This window comes from Hippopotamus amphibius, chromosome 5 (assembly GCF_030028045.1).
Source record: "Hippopotamus amphibius kiboko isolate mHipAmp2 chromosome 5, mHipAmp2.hap2, whole genome shotgun sequence".
NCBI lineage: Eukaryota > Metazoa > Chordata > Mammalia > Artiodactyla > Hippopotamidae > Hippopotamus > Hippopotamus amphibius.
Genome location: NC_080190.1, coordinates 166,278,200 through 166,297,369, shown reverse-complemented (window position 1 = coordinate 166,297,369; position 19,170 = coordinate 166,278,200). Strand labels below are relative to the sequence as shown.

The following is a 19,170-nucleotide window of genomic DNA, read 5'->3' as shown; positions in this document are numbered from 1 at the left end:
GGTTGGGAAGTCACTTGCCTGAGGCCCCGCTGACAGGAAGTGACAGGAAGGTGGCATCAGACCCTGGGCCTTCCCTCTCCCAGCCCTGAGAGCTTCCTGTTCTGCCCATGCCAGATGAGGCTGGTTTAGTGGTTCTTCCTGCAAGCCAGACCCTGTGATAAGGGCTTCCCGGCTAGTGTCTCATTTAACACCTCAACAATAGCATAAGCAGAGGTACTGTTATTTTCATCATTCAGATGGGGAAACTCAGGCCAGAGGCTGGGACTGGACTTCACATGCAGGTCTGTCTGTGCAGGAAGGAAGCTTGCACTCTTCCTGTGCCGTTCACCGGCCGAGGTCTCTGCCTGTCCCATCCCCGGACCAGAGCTCCTTCCATCGGTCTCTGTCTCACAGGACACTGGGCACGTGGGGGTGCTGGGGACAGCGGGAGGTGAATAGCTTGTCTACAGGGGTCCCAGGTTGAGCTCACCCAGCCCCTCAGTTGACAGCTGGGGAAACCGAAGAACCAAGAAAGAGGGGAGTCATTTGTCCAGGGCTGTGCAGTGTGGGGAGCGGAGAGTGATGACATCTGATCCTCTGTCTGATCGTTCCCTGTCCTTATGAGAACAGGGTGAGATGGGTCACAGGGCAGCAGAGCTGGGAAGATGCAGCAGCTGTGTCAGCCGCGGGCCCCGGCTGTTTGCTGGGCACTGGGGGCTGGGAAGCTGTGAGTGGCAGCCCCAGGGGACGGCTGAGCATTCGGGGCTGGGCTGGGCAGGGCCCGGCGCAGGGAGATTAACCTACTTTCTCTGTCACTGAAATGTCAGCTCTCATCCCCACCCCCGCCCCACACCCCGGAAGCAGCTGTAGGACCTGTGGTTTTGTCTTCCTGGGGCGACCTTATGATGTCCCTCCTCCCCAAGGTCAAGGCCACAGAATCACCCAGACGCTGCATGTTTGAGACCTGGGTTTGCCCTTTCTTGGCTGTTTGACCCAGAGCAAGATGCTTCACCGCTCTCCAGCCTCAGCCTTTGTTTCCTCATCTGTGAAATGGGGAAAGTCGCTCCAGCCGTGTGTAGAGAGGACAGGGACAGCGGGGACCCTGATGTGATGTTTCCCAATCAGTATTGGCCCCATAACCCACCCCACCTACCAACTCGTGAAGGTTTTCCAATTTGTGTGTGTGTGTGTGGAGAAACACATATAACATAAAATTTACCATCCTAGCCATTTTTTTGTCCACACTTCAGTGGCATGAAGTACATTCGTGATGTAGTGCAACCATCACCTCCATCCACCTCCAGGACTCTTTCTTTAAAAAAAATTTTTTTTAATTTATGTTTTTATAGTAGTATAGTTGATTTACAATGTTGTGTTCATATCTGCTGTACAGCAAAGGGACTCAGTTATACAAATATATACGTCCCTTTTATACACTCTTTTCCATGAGGGTTTATCCCGGGATATTGAATATAGTTCCCTGTGCTCTACAGTAAGACCTTATTGTTTATCCATCCTGTAAGTAATAGTTTACATCTACCCATCTGCTAACTGCAAACTCTCAGCCCATCCCTCCCCACCCCTTCCCTTGACAACCTCTGGAACGCATTCCATCTTGCAGAACTGTAACTCTGTCCCCATGAAACACTAATGCCCCATTCCTCTCCCGCCAGCCCTTGGCAACCACTGTTCTACACTCTGTTTCTAGGAATTTCACTCCTGTAAGTACCACACATAAGTGGAATCACACAGCGTTTGTCCTTTTGCAATTGGCTTATTTCACTTAACACAGCATCCTCAAGTTTCATCTGTGCTGTAGCCTGTGTCAGAATGTCCTTCCTTTTTAAGGCTGAATAGTACTCTGTCATATGTCTAGACCGAATTTTCATTATTCTTTCTTCCATCAGGGGACCCTCGGGTTGCCGCCTCCCTTTGGCTGCTGTGACTAGCGCTGCTGTGAACACGGGTGTACTACATCTGTTCAGGACTCTGCTTTCAGTCCTTTTGGGTACATGCCCAGAAGTGGAATTGTTGGGTCCTATGGCTATTGTAGATTTCTAAAATTTTGGTCATTCAAGAAACCTAGAGAACATAGTTTATCTGTTCTCTGTGAAGATAATTCCTCACTTTTGTGTCACTCTTGATAGTTTATAAAGCACTGTTAGGTGCTCCCCTCCCCGGGGCACAGGTAGAGCAGAGAGCAGGGGTTTCGGCCCTGCCCATCTGTGCAGGCGGACCTGAAGGTGGCCAGGGTGCCACATCCCCTCAACGTCAGCAAAGTGGGAACCTGAAGACTGCAGAGGTCGGCCTCGGCGAGGGGCTGGGAGGCAGGATGAGGCTCGTCGGCATCGTACCCCAGCCAGGGCTGAGCCCTCCCAGTGAATCCCAGAGCTGTCCTGGGAGGTGGAGGCATTTTTGCGGTTGTGCATTCCTTTGTTCCTTTAACAAGTGCCTGCTTTGTGCCTGGCATTGCCTTGGGTGCTGGGACACAGGGGTGAACGTGACAGACTGTGAGCCCTGTTTCCAGGAGCTTCAGTTTTAAATGAGTTGCTCAGCACCGTTCTGAGTGCGTTGCCCATTTAGCTTTCTTACTGCTCGCAGCAAACCCTATCTCCATCTGACCGAGTGGAGAGCCTGAGCGCAGAGAGCTTCAGTTACTTGCCTGAGGTCATGGGGTAGGAGAGGGCAAGGGCGGGGATTGCAACCTCTCCTGAATCCTTAGAAGGGGGAGGCAACACACATGAAGGATTAAGCAAAATGACAACCCCAGCTACTGTAGGGGCTTGGAAGATGATGGTGCAGGCTGATGTGATGGGGCAGGTCTTCGGTGAAGGGGTTGGGAAAGGCTCTTGGAGGAGGTGATGTTGGCGTGAGACCCGAGTGATTCTTGGGGTCGTGTGACAGGAGAAGATTAGGGACCAATAACCCAGACAGAGACAATGGTGCCTGCAGGGGGCCCTCAGCTTGGATTCTGAGTCCTCCAAGGGCGAAATGAGTTCTTCCTGTAAGCTGTTAATAGGATCCATCTTACCAATGAATCACAATAGTTGAGCCGAATCCCAGTGCTGAGTGACCCTTTGTCAAGGTTGTTTCCAGAAAGGTCTTTGGATAAAACCATATTCATTTGGACTTGGCTCCGGGATCTGGTTGACTCATGTTGTTTATGAGGGTTTCCCCCCAGATTTCCAGTAGTCTCTAAAATCGTGGGTGTGGGTCGCCAAAGGATGTCCTTCAGAGGATGCAGCACACTGTGACGGCGGATGTCTTCTGGGTCCTGACTGGTTACCGCTCATGGGGCCGGGAGCAGAAGCTGACGGAACCTTGGTCACGGGTGGCTGCAGGGTGTACCAGTCCAGGGACTCACCCGCACACCTTGACCTCAGAATCACACGGGGCCTCCTGCAAGATGACAATCTCCTGCCTGCTGTGGGCTTCAGCTTCTCTATGCCCCAGGCCTTCCCAGGGCCTTTTGTTGAACCTTTTGGGACTCTGTACCCTCATGTCTGCTTGACAGTTGAGGAAACTGAGGCTTTCCCATGGCCGGCAGCTGTGAAGGGGCCCCATTGAACCCAACTCTGCCCCAGACCAGCTCTCTCAACCATGACACCGACTGCCGTGCTGACCGCGGGATGGCCAGTCTAGGTTTCACGGACTAGATCCAGTTCATCTTTGCAATTTCTATCAAAAAAGACCTGGCCAGACAGAGCATCTGAACAGCGCTGTGGTGGGTTTATGTTTAAGCCCTTGAGGGGGAGCTGCTGTAAGGACTCGAGAACTGACCTGCCTTAACGGCAGCCTACCTTCATCTGTTCATCTAGTTGGTCCTTACGGCTCGTGGCATTGGGGCCCCGTCTGGGCAGTTCTTTGGGAGCTGAGTTTAAGGAGGCTGAGCTGCCTCACTATGTGTGTCCAAAAGTAGCTGGTATTGTTTTTCGTGGAGTATGTTGGGCTTCAGCATTCTGGCTAAATTGGGGAGACTCATTTCCTTTCCCAAAGTGGTCAAGAACTTTTTTTTTTTTTCTCACATGAATCAAAGTGCACACTGTGAGCCCAGAGCTCCTCAGTGAGGAGCAGCTCCAGAGCTGGGAGACTGCTGACACAGATGGCATCTCGGCCTCATCTCATTCTGGCTAACATCACCTTAGAGTGGGCAGTTTGTTTAGGCCTGGGTGATGTCTTAGGGCGGATCAATGGGTGCCCAGCTGGGCATGTGAGGTTTTGCCAGCAGCTCTCAAGACCCTGTTTTGGTCACCCCCCCCACCCCCCCACCTTGGAGAAGCTCTGGAGCCTTCAGAGCACGGAGCTGGGTAGGCTGCTGGCCTGAGGTGCTGGGGCTGCAGGAAGGAAGTGGTTTGATCTGGCTGTGGCAGAGAAGGTTCTGGCATCAAATTAGGCAGTTGTGTTTGCAAATTTGATGAGTATGGAAAGTGGGAGTATTTTGGGTTCTGGTTTATTTTCTTTGGCTAGAATTCTAGAATCTAAGAATATCAGAGCTGGCAGATGCTTTATGATCCAGCCTTACCCCTTCTGCTCCAGGTAGGGAGGCTTTGTGGAAGGCTACTGAGGTGAGGGGAGGGGCAGGGAGGGAGTGCATGGGTATTTGAGCTCCCACTCATTGTCTCAGGGCTTTCTTGCCAAGGTGGAAAGTGATACCTGCCTCTGCAGATGAGAGACCAGCTTGGAGATATGAAGAAACTTGTCAAAGGGTACTATTGAGATAGTCCTAAATTTGGTTCATCTGACTGTTAGATATGTAATAGTCATGGGAGTCGTAAGAACTGATGTCTCTTGAGCACTAGCTGTATATCAGAAACAGTGCTGATCTCTTTTCCCGCACCATCTCATTTAATTCTTGAAGCAACCTTTAAAAGAAGTATTGTTGCTGTCCTTGTTGAAGGGACGAGGCTCAGAGAGGGTTTAAGGGATTTGCCCAGTGTCACACAATGATGAGATAGTTGGCAAAGCCTGACTCGGTCTTGAGCCCAAGTCCCTATAACTGGTGGGGGTGGGGTGGGGGCAGCAAAGTTGAGTCCACTGCTCATCACTCCCTGCTCCGGGGCTGGGTAACTTCCTTTGGCCCCAGATCTCCTCTCCTGGTGGCTTTGCTATTTCTAATTCCTTCCACCTGGATCTTTAGTTATTTGGATGGTTTGATTTGATTTGGTTTCCATGGGAATGTGTGTTTGTGTGCTCACCAGGGATCTCTGGGCGATGAGCTGATGTTACCCACAGGGCCTCTGGGTGGAGGGGCTGGAGGGGGCTGGAGCAGGAGGGGCGGGTGGCTGGAGGGTCTCCTGGGGTCTGGCTCCTGCCCTGGGGCTCCCAGTCTGGTGGCGCTGGGCGGGGTGGGGAGGCGGGACGTCTGATCCCTGTTGTGGGGGCGCTGACTTTTTTTCCCTTCTTTTGGAAGCAGATCAGCTCACAGGGAAAATGGAAACGGTGACCTTTTACAATTTTTTTTTTCTTTGCACACAGTTGCTTCTTGTTTTTCTGCCCCCGACTGAAGGTGGGCAGAACCCAGAGGCTTGGAAGTCTTCAACACCCCATTTCCCATCCCCGCCTGCCCCCAGCCTCACTTCCGAGAAAGCCATTGGGATTTAGAGCGAACTCTGAGTGACAGATGGCAGTGGCACGCATCTGGGTCAGTGCCAAGTGAGGCTTTGCCTCTTCTGCCCTCCTCTGTGTGTTTCCTGGGAATGTCCTCCTGGTGGAGGGGATGGGAGCGCCTCGCCCGCCAGCACCCCCCCTGATGGGGCTCCAGTTGGCTTCCCAGGTCTGTCCAGCCCAGGCATCAGGCTGACCTAGGGTAGACACCCATCTCCTGGTGCTGCAAAACAGGTGCAGTGGACAGAAGCAGGTTCAGATCAGCTCTCCCTCTGCTAGCCCTGTGTCCTTAGCCAATCACCGGGCCTCCTAGGGGCTTCGTCTTCTAATCCGTGAAAATGGGGTAGTAGCCATGTCCCCAGGGTGTCACAGTTGTGACATAAACACAGCGTCAGACCAGCATGCAGGCCTCCTTTGCCTACCTCTGCTCCGTGGATGGCCCTCCTTCCCCTCTTCCTCTTTTCCCTCATCCAAGGGAGACTTTCCTCCTGATTCTTTCTTGCTTGGAGAATTGCGGTCCTCTGCGTGGGTTCCAGCTTCCTGCTGAATACCCAGGCTGATGCCCTTTTACACGCTACAGATCATTTCCTGACTGTAACTTCTTTTCTGTCTCTTGATGTGATGACAGCATTGAAGAAAGCTGAGAAATGGAGGGAGCTTGCCCTCTTTGAGACCTTCTTCTCTTCTAGGTGTCCCAGTGGGCCAAGTATTAGGACTCCGAGGCCCAAAGGCACGTCTGGAATCTTAACTGTATTACCTTCAGTTCTCTACCTTTAGGGGCTAAGCTTCCGCCCTGGAGGCTGGCTTTTGCCATCTGTGAAGTGGCTGTCTTGAGAGCCCTGGGGCCAGACCCGGCTTTATAGTGTTTGCCCAGTAAGGGGATGGCTGTCCTTCTATGTAAATACGGTTGTGCTCCTTCCACACACGTAGCCTCCCCTGTCATTCTTCATAATTCATGTGCTTCTTACTGAGTGGGCAGGACAAGATCAGTGGTTCAGCCAGGCCTCCCCCTCCCCCACTGTGCATACAGGAGGTGGGACCAGGAAGATGGGGGGAGGGGCACATTATCCCATAAAAAGTTGGCGGTAGAGCAAGCACCTGGCATTTTTCTCTCGAGACTCTGTTCTCACGATTTGCCTTTCTCACCTCAACAAGCCTTGACTTAACGCTGCGTCTGATAAGCCAAAACCAGCTTTCTTTGCCTGTTGTTCCAAAGGGTGCCCTCCGCCCTGGGGCTGTGCCTTGACCAAGGCTTGCTAGACTGAGGGGAGGGGCAGCTCAGCGCGCCAGCCGACGTAGAGCCTGGGTGAGTGTGTCATCCTCTTAGAGTCCAAAGCGTTCAGCGTCTCCCTAGGGTCTGCTGGGCAGGCGGATTAGGGAGGGAGGCACAGCAGCTGGTCTCAGCGCTCTCCTAGATCATCCAAGCCGTTGACTTAAACCCTGGGGGCTGGTCCTTGTGGCTTCACAGTAATCGTGTCTGGGGTGGACACCTGTAACAGCCGGCCTGGAGGGAAGCACCGCAATTTCCCAAACACTTGCCAGTCCCTGCCACGGTTTCAGCCTCAGGAGCATCTCCATAAGCAGACGGGTTTGTTCCTGACCTCACTTTACAGTTGAGGGGAGGCATTCTCAGAGAAGTCTGGTGACTTGGCCAAGGTCCCATGGTGGGTGTATCATTAGAATTAAGATCACCCAGCAAACAGTGCCCTGAACAAGGAAACGTCTGATAGTTTTGCTGACCCAGAAGGCCTAGCAAGCAGGCGATGAATGTCAGCCCGTCTCCGACTCCTATCAGCTTCCCCCTCTGCCTTCCTGAGCGGGTTGCCTTTGTCCTCATGCTTGTAAGATGGCTGCTGAATCCCCAAGCATCTCATCCATGGTAAGGGTGAAAGAGAAAAAGCAAAAGGCCAGGTCTGAGTCTCTAAAAAAATTCTCCTCCAAGCTCCAGCAAATTCTGCGGACATCTCATTGGCCAGAACTGAATCTTCTGAGCACCCTTGGCCACAAGGGAGGTGGAGAAGAGGAGAATTTCATCAGGCCCATTGCTGGGAATTCTGTCATAGGGAAGAGGACAACGAACATCTGGGAGGCTCACCCACACAGTCTGCTGTAGCTCACAAAGCTTCCAAGCCAGAATTGGAAGCCGAAGAGGACTGCTTAGCGGTAGGTGCCGTTTTCACAACCTGCCAGCTTATAGGCAGTGGAGACAGTAGGCATAGGTGCTGTTTCACCATTTACTAGCTTGCAGGTGGTGTAGATTGCATAAATCTCTAAACATCTCCTCCAGACTGGACCCTGTTTGGGCAGAGCCCGCCTTGCTCCTTGGGAATCCGCAGTCAGGTTGGGGAGGTGGCTGAGGAACAGATACATGTCACTGTGGTAGATGCTACAAGGAAGAGGACAAGAGTCCTGTGTCCTGTGTCCAGTGGGTGGCAGGAAGGGCCATCCCGAGGAAGTGACGTTTGTGCCGAGGTTGTTCCAAGTCTGACACACCTGCTGTACATTCCTGCAGTTCGGAGGCAGATGCATATTTGGAGTGGACAGAGGGAGCAGGTGTTATTTCTCTGTTCTAGTACCCGCTCTGTGGATTGATGGGTTTTGGAGAAGCTGGGGAGATAAAAAGCAATCTACAGTCACATCATCAGGGACCTGACTTCCTGTGTCCCTCCCTCTTTAGAAAGTCACCGTGCACGTTGCATATTAAAGGTTTTCTTTCTTCATGGGACACCTGGCACAGTGTTAAAATGGAGATGGCAAAGAGCACAGGCTTTGGACTCGGATGGGCTGAGGTTCAGATCCTGCTGCACCGTCCCAGCTGCGTGACCTTGAGCAAATTCCCCTCTGTCGGCCTCAGGCTCCTCATCTGGGAAATGGCAGTCGTTACTCAGGGCGGTCGTTATGTGGTTCAACCAGAGAGCAGATGTGAAATGCCCAGAGCGGGGCCTGGTATGATGAGTCTGGCCGTCATATTGCCCTCCCCGCTGCACCCTGCGAGAGTGGCTTTCTAGACTCTTCCAGAGGAGATGAGAGGAAAATCCAGGCAGCCTCTCTTTCTTGCATGCCCCTGGCTGGATCAGACCCCCATGAGCTTGGCCTTCTGAGATCTGGCTCTGAACTTGGAAGAGCTGAGGATGGAGGTCTGGGTGGTGGAGGGGTCCTGTGAGTGTTTCTCGCCACTGTTCTAGTCAGATGGGAGACCCCTGATGAGCCCTGAGATGGGGCTTTTCCCTCTCAGGACGTGGAGGGTGCCATGCCGTTCTGGATCCCTTGGGGGAACGTGGGGGACGTGGGGTGGGTTCCTCCTTCCAGGACACTGGGTGATTCATTCCCACCGGGACAGAAGGACAGAAGGTTCCTTTGGGACTGCAGAAAACAAAGGGATGTGTCTGAAAGAGTTTTAATTCCTCCATCCAATCTCAGACCCAGTCTGCTTGGTTTGGAGCAATGGGAAGAGAGCTCCAAGGCTGGCTGAGGATCTTGTGCGTGTGCGTGGGTGACTTAAGGAGTGGGTCTGGGGCACGGGGAAGGTCACACTTGCCTTCTCTCCTCCTCCCCGTGTGGGCAGATGGGCACAGAATTCACAGGAGGGCTGATCGGGCCAATGCCAGCATGATGGCCCAGCGGATGTGGGTTGTAATCCCGGTTCGCACTACAAGCTGTGTGCTCTTGGGGAGGTCACCTCAGTTTTTTCATCTGGAAAATGGGTTTGCTCAGTTCACCCGACTCTTGGTGGGCACTTAGCGGATATTATCCCTGCATCTAGGGGACCTTGCCACACCTGTACCCCTTCACCAGGCCACTTCCACTTTCTGAGACTGGGTTCTTCATCCTTCCAAGTAAGGATAACCACAGCTGATGCCTCTTCTACTGCACAGGCTGAAGTTTACGGTGGTGTGAGGCCACGGGCCACCGTCACAGCACTTTCGTGGTGCCTCGTGGGGGTGAAGCATTAGTGCTGGGTGAGGCTCATGCCATTCCTGGGAGATTTCACACCAGTCCTGGGACTTTTGTGGGGAGGGAGCTCGCCGAGACCCTCACAGCCAATTAAGGGGCAGAGTGGAGTCTGAACCCAAAATAAGTCACCGGACTCTCCAGAGAATCTATGTTTACCATGATCGTGTGAGTGTCAGGTCTTTGTCCGGCAGATCCTGAGCTGTGCCAGAGCCTGAGGATGTCACAATAAAGAGGACAGAGGCAGCCCCTTCCTTCTTGGGCAGATTTAGCTCTGGTCCCACTGCTTTATAATTGTAAGGCCTCCAAAGAGATCAGTCAGCATCTGTTACCCATCCCCACCCCTGGGAGCCACTGGACATATCCTGGGTACCAGCCAGGGCTGGATGTCCCTATACCTGCCACCGTGGTGGTACCTGGGCACCTCATTAACTCCTCTATCCCTGTGTCCTGAGCAGCCCCCTCTCGCCTGGCACTGTGTCCGTCACCAAGGTTATCTCCTTTGCTGAGGAACCTGGGGTGGGCGGCTCCCTCCCGTCTTACAGATGGGGCTCCAGGGGCTCAGAGGTCTTGGGGAAGGGCGTTGCTTGTATTTGAACCCTGATGCCCCAGCCTGGTGGGGACACTGCCCGGCCTGGCCTATTTTTAGAGGGCGCCGTGTGGGCCAGCTGAAGAGACAATAGAGAATGCAGCCCGCACAATGAACCATTGTTCCCACAGTGGCTTCAGGGCCAGGGCTGGGCCCAGTGGATGATCTGTGGCCCCCGCTGGGGGCCAGACCATCGCTCCATCGTCTGTGGATTTTTCCAGCGCTCGTATAGGCAGGAGCGAACAGGCACTTAGAGGAAGAGAGTAAGGGCCGGGGAGATGGGGGGCCCCTGTGTTCGGGGTGCTCATTTTGTTGGGGGAATAAAGCAGGTGGCCCAGGAGGACCCCTGTGCAGGGGGTGGGCCTGGGCACCAACAGGGAGCCTGTTTATACTCGTCACCATCACCCATGAAGCCCTCACCCTTCCCCATGAGGTTCCATTATTCTTTGCATTTCACAGAAGCACGACGGCAGCAGCCCGGGAGGTGCTTCAGGGTCTTCAAAGTGAATGCCTGGAAGCCCCAGCATCTCTCAGCCTGGGATGGACAAGGGAGAGTGTTTTTGTTCAAAGTGCAGATACTAAGCTTTCCCGCTCTCAAGGTGGAACCTGAGAATTGGGGTGTATTTCTTTATTTTTCAGCCAAGTTCTTCAGATTGGCAACCACTGACCTCAAGGGATGGCTGGGGTGGGGGGTGGGGGGGCTTCCCTGGTCCCCCTTCCCCTTCTGTCTCTGCTTCTTGGAGCCAGAGAGACCTGCCACCTGAGGCCCAGGACCAAATGAGAAGCTTCGTCAAACCGCAGTGGGATGCACGCTGGGTGTCTGCAGACTGCAATTCCGGACATACCACAGCTGTGGGTCCCACATGACAGTCCCATCTATTTGTCTGTCCCCAGGAGCAGGACATCGAGACTTTGCATGGCTCCATTCACGTCACATTGTGTGGGACCCCCAAGGGGAACCGGCCCGTCATCCTCACCTACCATGACATTGGCATGAACCGTAAGTTCTGAGGAGCCACGTGTCCTGGGCGAGCCAGTTCCTGCTGGGGTTGGAGGAGAAGCACAGCTAAGAAGGGCGGGGGGCGGGGTGGGATGGGGGGTGGTCCAGCTTGGTCTGTTTTGCTGGGACTTCCTGGAGCTGTTCTGGGCAGAACTCTTGCTGCAGACTGGATGAGACCCCACTGCTTGGGGGCTCAGAGATGCTGGTGACTCGGGAGAACTCTGCCATCGGTCTGTGTGACAGCGACTGCTTTTAATGAAGTCTACAGTGGTTTTCAGTATTTTCACAGGATTGTGCAACCATCAGCAAAATCCATGTTAAAACATTTTTATTACTCTGAAAAGAAGTTCTGTCTTCTTATCTAAGACCCTCCAATCTCTCATACCTCCCAGCCCTGGGCCACCACTAGTCTACTTTCTGTCTCTAAGATCTGCCTAGCCTGGACATTTTTTTATCAACGGAATCACACAGTATGTGGTTTTTCGTGACTGGCTTCTTTCATGATGTTTTCCAGGTGTGTCCACATCATACCAGGTATCAGTACTTTATTCTCCTTTGCTGAATGATATTCTGTTCTTTGGACACACCATATTTTGTTTGGTGGGCACTTGGATTGCCCCCACCTTTCGACTGTTCGGAACACTGCTGCTCTAAATATTTGTACATGTGAATTCCCAAGATTACCAGGAAGTGTTACCAAATGTGGGTTTTTCACAGATGGGACTGGAATAAACTCTACTTAGTATTACGATTACACAGAACGGAGATGGTTCTGTGATGATTCAGAAGGCGCTATGGCCCTTCCTGGTCCAGTGCGTGTTGCAAGCTGAATGCGTGCTTGATTTTTGATTGACAGATGGCCTCATTGACATTGTTTTTCCTGCAGCTCATTACTGCCTCAAGGCTGGGAATGATGTCAGTCGCTGACAACCATTTTTCTCCTTCACCCTCACTCCTCTTTTATCTCTCTTCCCCTGTATGTCCGCCCTGTGCCCATGCTAGGTACTTTGGTATATACCACCTTATTCAACTGACTCTGGTGAGGACATGGCATTGCATTGGGTGGTATTACTTCCCCACTGTTAGAGTACAGTAAGTGCTGTAACAAAAGACCCAAGGCCTCTGCGGCTTAACACAGTATACGTTCATTTCTTACTCACGTAACAACTCAGTGGGCATTCCGCGGGATGCCTTCCATGTGGTGATTCAGGGACCCAGGCTCCTTCTAGCTGTGACTCCACCATCCCCTGGAGCCTCCGAGGCTTCTGTTGGCCCCTCCACCCCTAGCAGTGATGAAAGAGACAGGAGAGAAATCTAGAGGATCGGGTGGCAGGTGTCATGAGGAAATGGGGAGCCTCACATGCTATTGGCCAGAACCTGATCACATGGCTGCCTCTGAGTGCAAGGGAGGCTGGGAAACGTAGTCCAATAGTGTGTCCAGGAAGAAAAGGGAACTGGTTTGGTGACCAGCTGGCCATCTTTGCCTCAGCAATTAGGCTCATCCAAGGCCACATAAGAGTGTTCCTCCTTGTTTGAAAATCCTTTGTGCCCTGGACAGTATGCCTGTGGTGAGGGTTTAGGAGACCCAGAGAGAAAGAGAGTGTCAGTGGGGTAACTCCACCTCATACGCGGACCATCACGGCCACAATTGATGGGACGCCCCTCCCAGCACCGCCTGGAAGTTTAAGGTCATCCGTCAGCATGGGCAGGAGAGATGACTGACTGTCCCCACCTCCACACCCGCTGCCTTGCCCATGACTTTTTCTTGCCTTTTGTCACCAGGGGAACGTGGGAAAGAAAATACAGCCATTCTGTCTCAAAAGTTCCATCCCCCCGCTGAGGAGGCGTGAAACAAGCAGAATGAACACAGACTTTATTCTCTCCTAACTTCTCCCTCTTCTCTCTCTCCTGCCTGTTCCCCAGACAAAACCTGCTACAACCCCCTCTTCAACTCCGAGGACATGCAGGAGATCACCCAGCACTTTGCCGTCTGCCACGTGGACGCCCCCGGCCAGCAGGACGGCGCCGCATCCTTCCCCACCGGGTAAGAGGAGGGAGCCTCGGGCCCGGGACAGGGATGGGAAAACCGTGCAGGGCGGAAGCAGGTGGTGGGGGACACATGAGTCTGGCTTTTTTTTTTTTTTTTTTAATTGTGATAAGGTGTAGAGAACCTCAATTTTACCATTTTAACCATTTTTAAGGGTATAATTCATTGACATTAAGTACATTCACTTTGTGGTGCAACCATCACTACCGTCATCTGCAGGACTTTTTTGTTAGCCTAAACGGAAACCCCATAACCATCAAACAATAACTCCCCATGCCCCATCCCTCCAGACCCCTGTCCCCTGTCCCACAGCAGCCCAGCTATGCTGGCTTTTTAATAAGTGTACATGGCCTGGACAGTACTGCAGTGGGAGAGGGTCTTGACAAGATGAAATAGGAGAAAGATCTAGAAAGCTGGGAAGAAAAAGAGAGACTATGTATATTGGAAGTAATGTTGATGAAGTAAGTCCTGTGAGCCAGGCTTAATCATCTTTATGTACAAATGTCATTTGCATGTAATCCTTACAAGGCCGGTGCTGGTAGCACCATTCTCTAGATGGAAAAACTGAGGCGTGGAGGGGTTAACTGCCTTGCTCAAGGTTGCACAGTTGGTTTAATTTGTGGGGGTTGGGGTGGGGGTGGGTCAGGTTTGAGCCCAGTCTGCTGGCTCTAAGACTCAAACTCTCTTTGGAACGTCAGGCTGCCTCATTCCTGGGTGTTTACACTACCTGCACCTCCCCAGTGTGTGGCTGGCGTGGCCTTTCAGTTCTCCTTGTGAGGCTGAGGCCAGGCCTCCTGAGTGCATCGGACAGTCAGGGTCACATGTGGGAGGCCCCCGGCCGTGCTGTGATTCACCCAAGGTGGGACCAGGTTCTTGGGTTTAAAGTCTCCCAAAGAGGCCTTTTTGGTATCCACAAATAGATCTCCTTTCTTGTCAGTGCTCTGAGTCATCCTTAATCATTAACCTTTATCAGAGAGGAAGGGAAGGGACACCCAGACGTACGTTAGAAGAGTTAAAAGCTTCTTAATACAGCAGCAGATTAAGACAAAGGTCTGTCAGTATATCCGTCTTTGCTTGGACAAATTGTTTGAAAGACTTGGGGTAACCCAGTGGCTCTTAGCTTCCCATGAGGAGATTTTTAAAATATTCTGAAACCTGGACCCCACTCCCAGGAATTTTTGATCAGTTGACTTGGAGGCCAAGGTGCAGGGTATTTGTTCCCTAAGTCACCAGGTGGTTCCAGTGTGGGGCTTGTGGGAACCGCTGTCTGTGGGGTCTGGCTCCTTTCTGCCTCCTGGGGTCAGGGGTCTCCTAGGCCCTCTAGGGTGCCCTCCTTTCATCCTAAGGCTGAGATGGCAAAGCAGGGATGGGGGCCCCTGGCTGGGTTCCACCCAGCTCTGGAATCACCTTCCTACACGTGAGGGCCTTGTGAGTAGAATCTCGTTGCCTCCTGGATGTGCACATGACCCCCGAGAGCCGTGAGGCAAGAAGCCATGGAGTTAGATGTCTCCCCACTCTCACCGTTTGGGGGCAGCTGGCTCCAAACCGAGGCTTGGCCATTTCAGAAAGAAAACGGCTCCAATGATGTGTACCGCTGCCAGCCAGGGTCTTGCTGGCTCGCTCTTTTTGCACCTGCTGGTCCCCTGGCCTAGAATATGTTCCCTACCCTCTTCAGTCCTCAAGCTCCCTCCGATCTGTGTCCCCTTCAATGGCACTTCTTCCAAGAAGCCCTCCCTGATCACTTGATCAGAACAGGTCTCCCTAATTCAGCCTCTCCCTCTCAACACCTTCCCCTCCCTGGTGGTCACCATGGTCATGAATTACACTCATGTGTTTCCTCTGACCGCCCCCCCCAACCCCCCCACCATTGTCTCACCAGGAGCCTAGCATGAGAAAGGTCCAACAACTCCTCTGTTGAAGGGACTCCTTCCCGCCTGCTCCGATCCCTGAGCCCTGAGGTCGGCATTGTGGAATGGCTTCTAGTGGGTGTCAACCCCTCCCCCCAGCACCTAGACCATCATGGGTCTTGTGAGGCATCCTGACGGCCCCCCCAGGATCATGGGACATTTGGAGGAGCTGGCTTCTCACACAGCGTGCCTTGTAGACTCGCTTTCCATAAAAAGGGCCAGGCTCCGTGATGACAGACAGGACCTTGGTGAAAAGGACAAATCTTTGAGTTCCTCCCAGGAAGATGGGAGAGAAAGTGTGCGGGAACTCTGGCTAGTGTCATAGGCACCTGGAGAGGCAGAGGGCCAGGCTTTCTGGAAATTCAAGGGAGGTGAACACGCGCTTGCTTCTGGAGAGGCAGAGGGAACAGTGTGTGCAAGGGCCAAGAGGAGAGCCAGCCGAAAAACGGTAGATAATCTGGAAGGAGAACCTGCTGGCCAAGAGGAAGGAGCCAGCCTGAGAGGTGGCTCCGTGTGGTGCCAGGGGTTGGCCACTGGTGTCCCCATTGGAAAGGCGGGGACAGTGGGAGCAAGAGACCCTTTCCAGGCCCTGCTAAGAAGTGGGTGATCGGAAACTCCATGGTTTCCTGCATCCGGTGAAGGGGAAGCCGTCCCCTGAATGCACAGACCCAGACAGCTTACGGGCTCCCTGACCACCCAAATGTGAGTCCTCACCACTGTCACCCTCCTCCGTACCTGCTGTCGTGGGCCAGTTTGGAGCAGAGGGGAACTCCCCAGCCCTCTGTTAACAGGAGGAGTGGTCCCAGAGGATGTGTGAGTTAAGGCATCCCTGTGCTGTAAAATCGCCCTGGGTCTCCATTTCCTGAAGCCGAATTAGCCCACTGTGTCCAGCCAATCAGGGTGGCTTGCCTTCTCTGCCTCATCTCCCAGGCTCCTTCCCAAGCATCTCTTGGGGAAAAGAGATAAGACAGGGAGGAGCTTCCCTAAGGTCAGGAATGCTTCATGGGAGGGCTGCCAGGAGACCTCCTTTGGGGAGGTGAACGAGTATATGGGCCTTGAAATCCTGAGAGCTCCAAGTCGCTGCTTGTCTGTGAAGCCAAGTCCTTTATCTCTTAGCCTTGATGATATTTACAGTCTTTATACGAGGGAAATCCTAGCAACCTCATAGAGTTGTTGTAAAGGTTAAATGAGCTTATAATGTAATCAGATGCTTGCTGTGGACCTGGAACACAGGAAGTGGTTTGTAAAGGTCACTTGACAAAGTAAAAGGCGGGGGAATTAGGATGGAGAGCATCTGTGCTCAGAGGAGCAGGCCATGTACATGGAGTGGGGTGCTTGGAAGGGGGGCCGTGGCGGGGCCTAGACTGGGGCGTCTGGATGCATGGGGCAGGTTGTTGCACGGTCCCTGACCTTCCAGCGTGCTCCTGTTTGCATCGTTCATTTCCGCCGGAGTCCCGGCTCTTGCTAACTGCCTCTGCGTGGCCTCTCTCAAGGTACATGTACCCCTCCATGGACCAGCTGGCCGAAATGCTTCCTGGAGTCCTTCACCAGTTTGGGTAAGAGTGAGGGATCCACACCCCGCCCCACCCCCACCAGCTTGCAGAGAAGGGTGACCTCTAGCTTCTGCCTCTCCTGGAGCTGTGACCTGGCCCCATCACTGAATTTTAGGTTAATGTGTAAAGATCAGGGAAAAAAAATCAACTTGTCACACTCTGCAAATGCTATTTTTCACGCAGTCTCTTTACTCCCATTTGCCTCTTGGAAGCCGAGCTTTTCTCCTTGAGGGAATCCATCACCTGATGACAGCCACTCCACCCATCCTTTCCTCGCCTCTCTTCTTTTATTGCTTTCTCTTTCCCATGGAATGTTCTGGAATAGGGTTGCCTGAGCCCTCAGCTTCTCCCTCCAGGCCCTCATTTCTTCAGTGCTCATTTCCTTCTTACTTGAGCCTTTCGTACAATGATAACACCTCCGAGTTCTTGCCCAGTTCATTTTCGGTCCAAGTTTTAGAATCCAAAATAAAGCTGAAGAGCGGGAAGAAACAGATGGGTAAATAGGCCTTCCCGTAAATGACAGCGGGGCTGTCAGGGCCTGGCCTCGGCCAGGAGAGGCGTGAGGGAAAGGGATGAGCCTTTCCAAGGTCACGGTCTTCTGTCCAGCCATAAATCAGGATGCCCTGCAGGTCCCCCAGGGCACGTATGGCAGCGTGGTCCCACTTTGTCTAGTCTGCCAGCCACCCTCAGCCACGCCCAAGCCAGACTCTGGGGGAGACGAGGGTCCTCAGGGCAAGAGATAGGGGGAGGCTCTCAAAGGTCATGCAGCCTCCCATCGCCCGTTCCTTCTGGGACATGAATTTTTATTTCTGCTTCCAGACTGAAAAGCGTCATTGGCATGGGAACCGGAGCGGGCGCCTACATCCTCACTCGATTTGCTGTGGGTACTTTCATTTTTAAAAAAATGTATATACATATATATATATATATATGCACACACACACATACACTATATATGTTTTAAATAAAATTAATTCAAGATTACGGAAGAAAATTAGAAAAGCAGCAAAAAAAAAAAAAAACCTCCCCAAAGGGAAAAGGAAATGACCCATAATTCTGTTTCCCAAAGGAGAACCACGTTCACGTCGTGGTGTATGGTCCAGAGTTACAAATGCACATGGGGGTGGGGGGCATGCACTCGTGTACATGCTAGCACCCCTTCTCCCTTCACTGAAATGCGCGCGACGTGTCCTTTTTATCACAGTCTCCTCTCGCTTTGCAGTGATTGTGGCTGGCTCCGCACATCACTGAGTGTTCTACTTGCTACTTCTTTGTAATAGCCGCACGGGTTTTGCAGTCAGGGAACTCTTGGACCCTGGCTGATTCTAAACTAATCAGAGATACATGTGTTAACATGACAGATGTCACTTGTATTACTAGGGGTCCAAGTCAGGTGCTACCGGGTCCTTTGTCTACTTACCAAACAATTGTTTCAAAATGCAGTGATGTTCATTCTATTCAGCCAGATGTAATCTGATGGCCTGTTATTTGCTGGACTTTGCTAGAGGTTAGGAATGCTGACATGAATACAAAATGGTCTGGCTGTCTAGGCTCTGAGCAGATAAAATAAGGTCTCAACTGTATCTTAGATTTCCATCTCTGTATCACTGAGAAGTAATGGACTTCTTACTGATTACGGAAGAGCTGATTACCTTGTCTGATTTATGAGGTCCATGGTGTGATGTACCCGTTTCACAGCTGGGCAAACTGAGGGGCAGCAGGGTAAAGTGACTTGTCCCAAGCAGGTCTGCCAGTCACATGTGCTCCTTCTGCTCCCACGGTTTCCTTTTTCCACTCTCTCAGGAACCCCGTTTAGTGTTTACTAGGCTGGAACCTCAGTTTTGGCAGATGGGGAATGTCGAGAGTAGAAGCCTGCTCTGGGGGGTCCACACGGGTCCTCTCCTAGTACTTTTCTCAGCCTTTGGTTTGACTTTAAAGTTCACAGCCTCTCAGATGGCCAGATTGTCTCTCTCACTTCGTGTCTTGAATTGCAGCTGAACAACCCCGAGATGGTGGAGGGCCTCGTCCTCATCAACGTGAACCCTTGTGCGGAAGGCTGGATGGACTGGGCTGCCTCCAAGGTGAGTCTGGGTGGGGGCTTGGGTCGCACATGGGGTGTCCCAGCCTGCAGAGGAGCAGAGGTGCCCGACTGCCTGGAGGACAGAGTGCAAGAGACCTCTCCCAGCCTCACCCCTCCACCACCCCCAGCAAAGAAAGCAGCTTTCCTCTGCTTGGCTTTGAATAGTGAACATGACCTCAGCTATGTGCCATTCAGATTTCAATAGGACACCGCTGTCCAAGTCAGCGATACCAGTGGGACATGGGTCCCAAGCCAGCGTTGGTAAGGACAGCCTGGGTTAAGATGTATTTGCTGGGGACTTAGCCTATGCTGGGCTTAGATCATGATGCTGAGAATAAAAAGATGAACAAGACAAACGCCCATCACCCCTGTCATCCACATATTATTAATGAAAATGAAATACATATTTGGTACTGATTCTATGCCACTTAGCTTTACACTAATAATAATTAGCTAACGC

The 19,170-nt window shown here is 52.4% G+C and overlaps 1 protein-coding gene across 2 annotated transcripts in view; it reads left to right on the top strand.

Moving 5' to 3' along the window:
* NDRG1 (N-myc downstream regulated 1) overlaps positions 1-19,170 on the top strand; it is a 55,215-nt gene that overhangs the window by 18,886 nt on the left and 17,159 nt on the right. The window contains exons 1-6 of one of the 2 annotated variants that reach the window (XM_057734413.1): positions 7,533-7,746; positions 11,018-11,123; positions 13,047-13,167; positions 16,571-16,633; positions 17,450-17,510; positions 18,625-18,711. In XM_057734413.1, the coding sequence (XP_057590396.1) occupies positions 11,117-11,123; positions 13,047-13,167; positions 16,571-16,633; positions 17,450-17,510; positions 18,625-18,711 (339 nt within the window). In that variant the 5' untranslated portion in view covers positions 7,533-7,746; positions 11,018-11,116. Of the gene's footprint in view, positions 1-7,532; positions 7,747-11,017; positions 11,124-13,046; positions 13,168-16,570; positions 16,634-17,449; positions 17,511-18,624; positions 18,712-19,170 lie in introns of those variants that run through there. The other variant, XM_057734412.1, reaches the window with a different exon arrangement.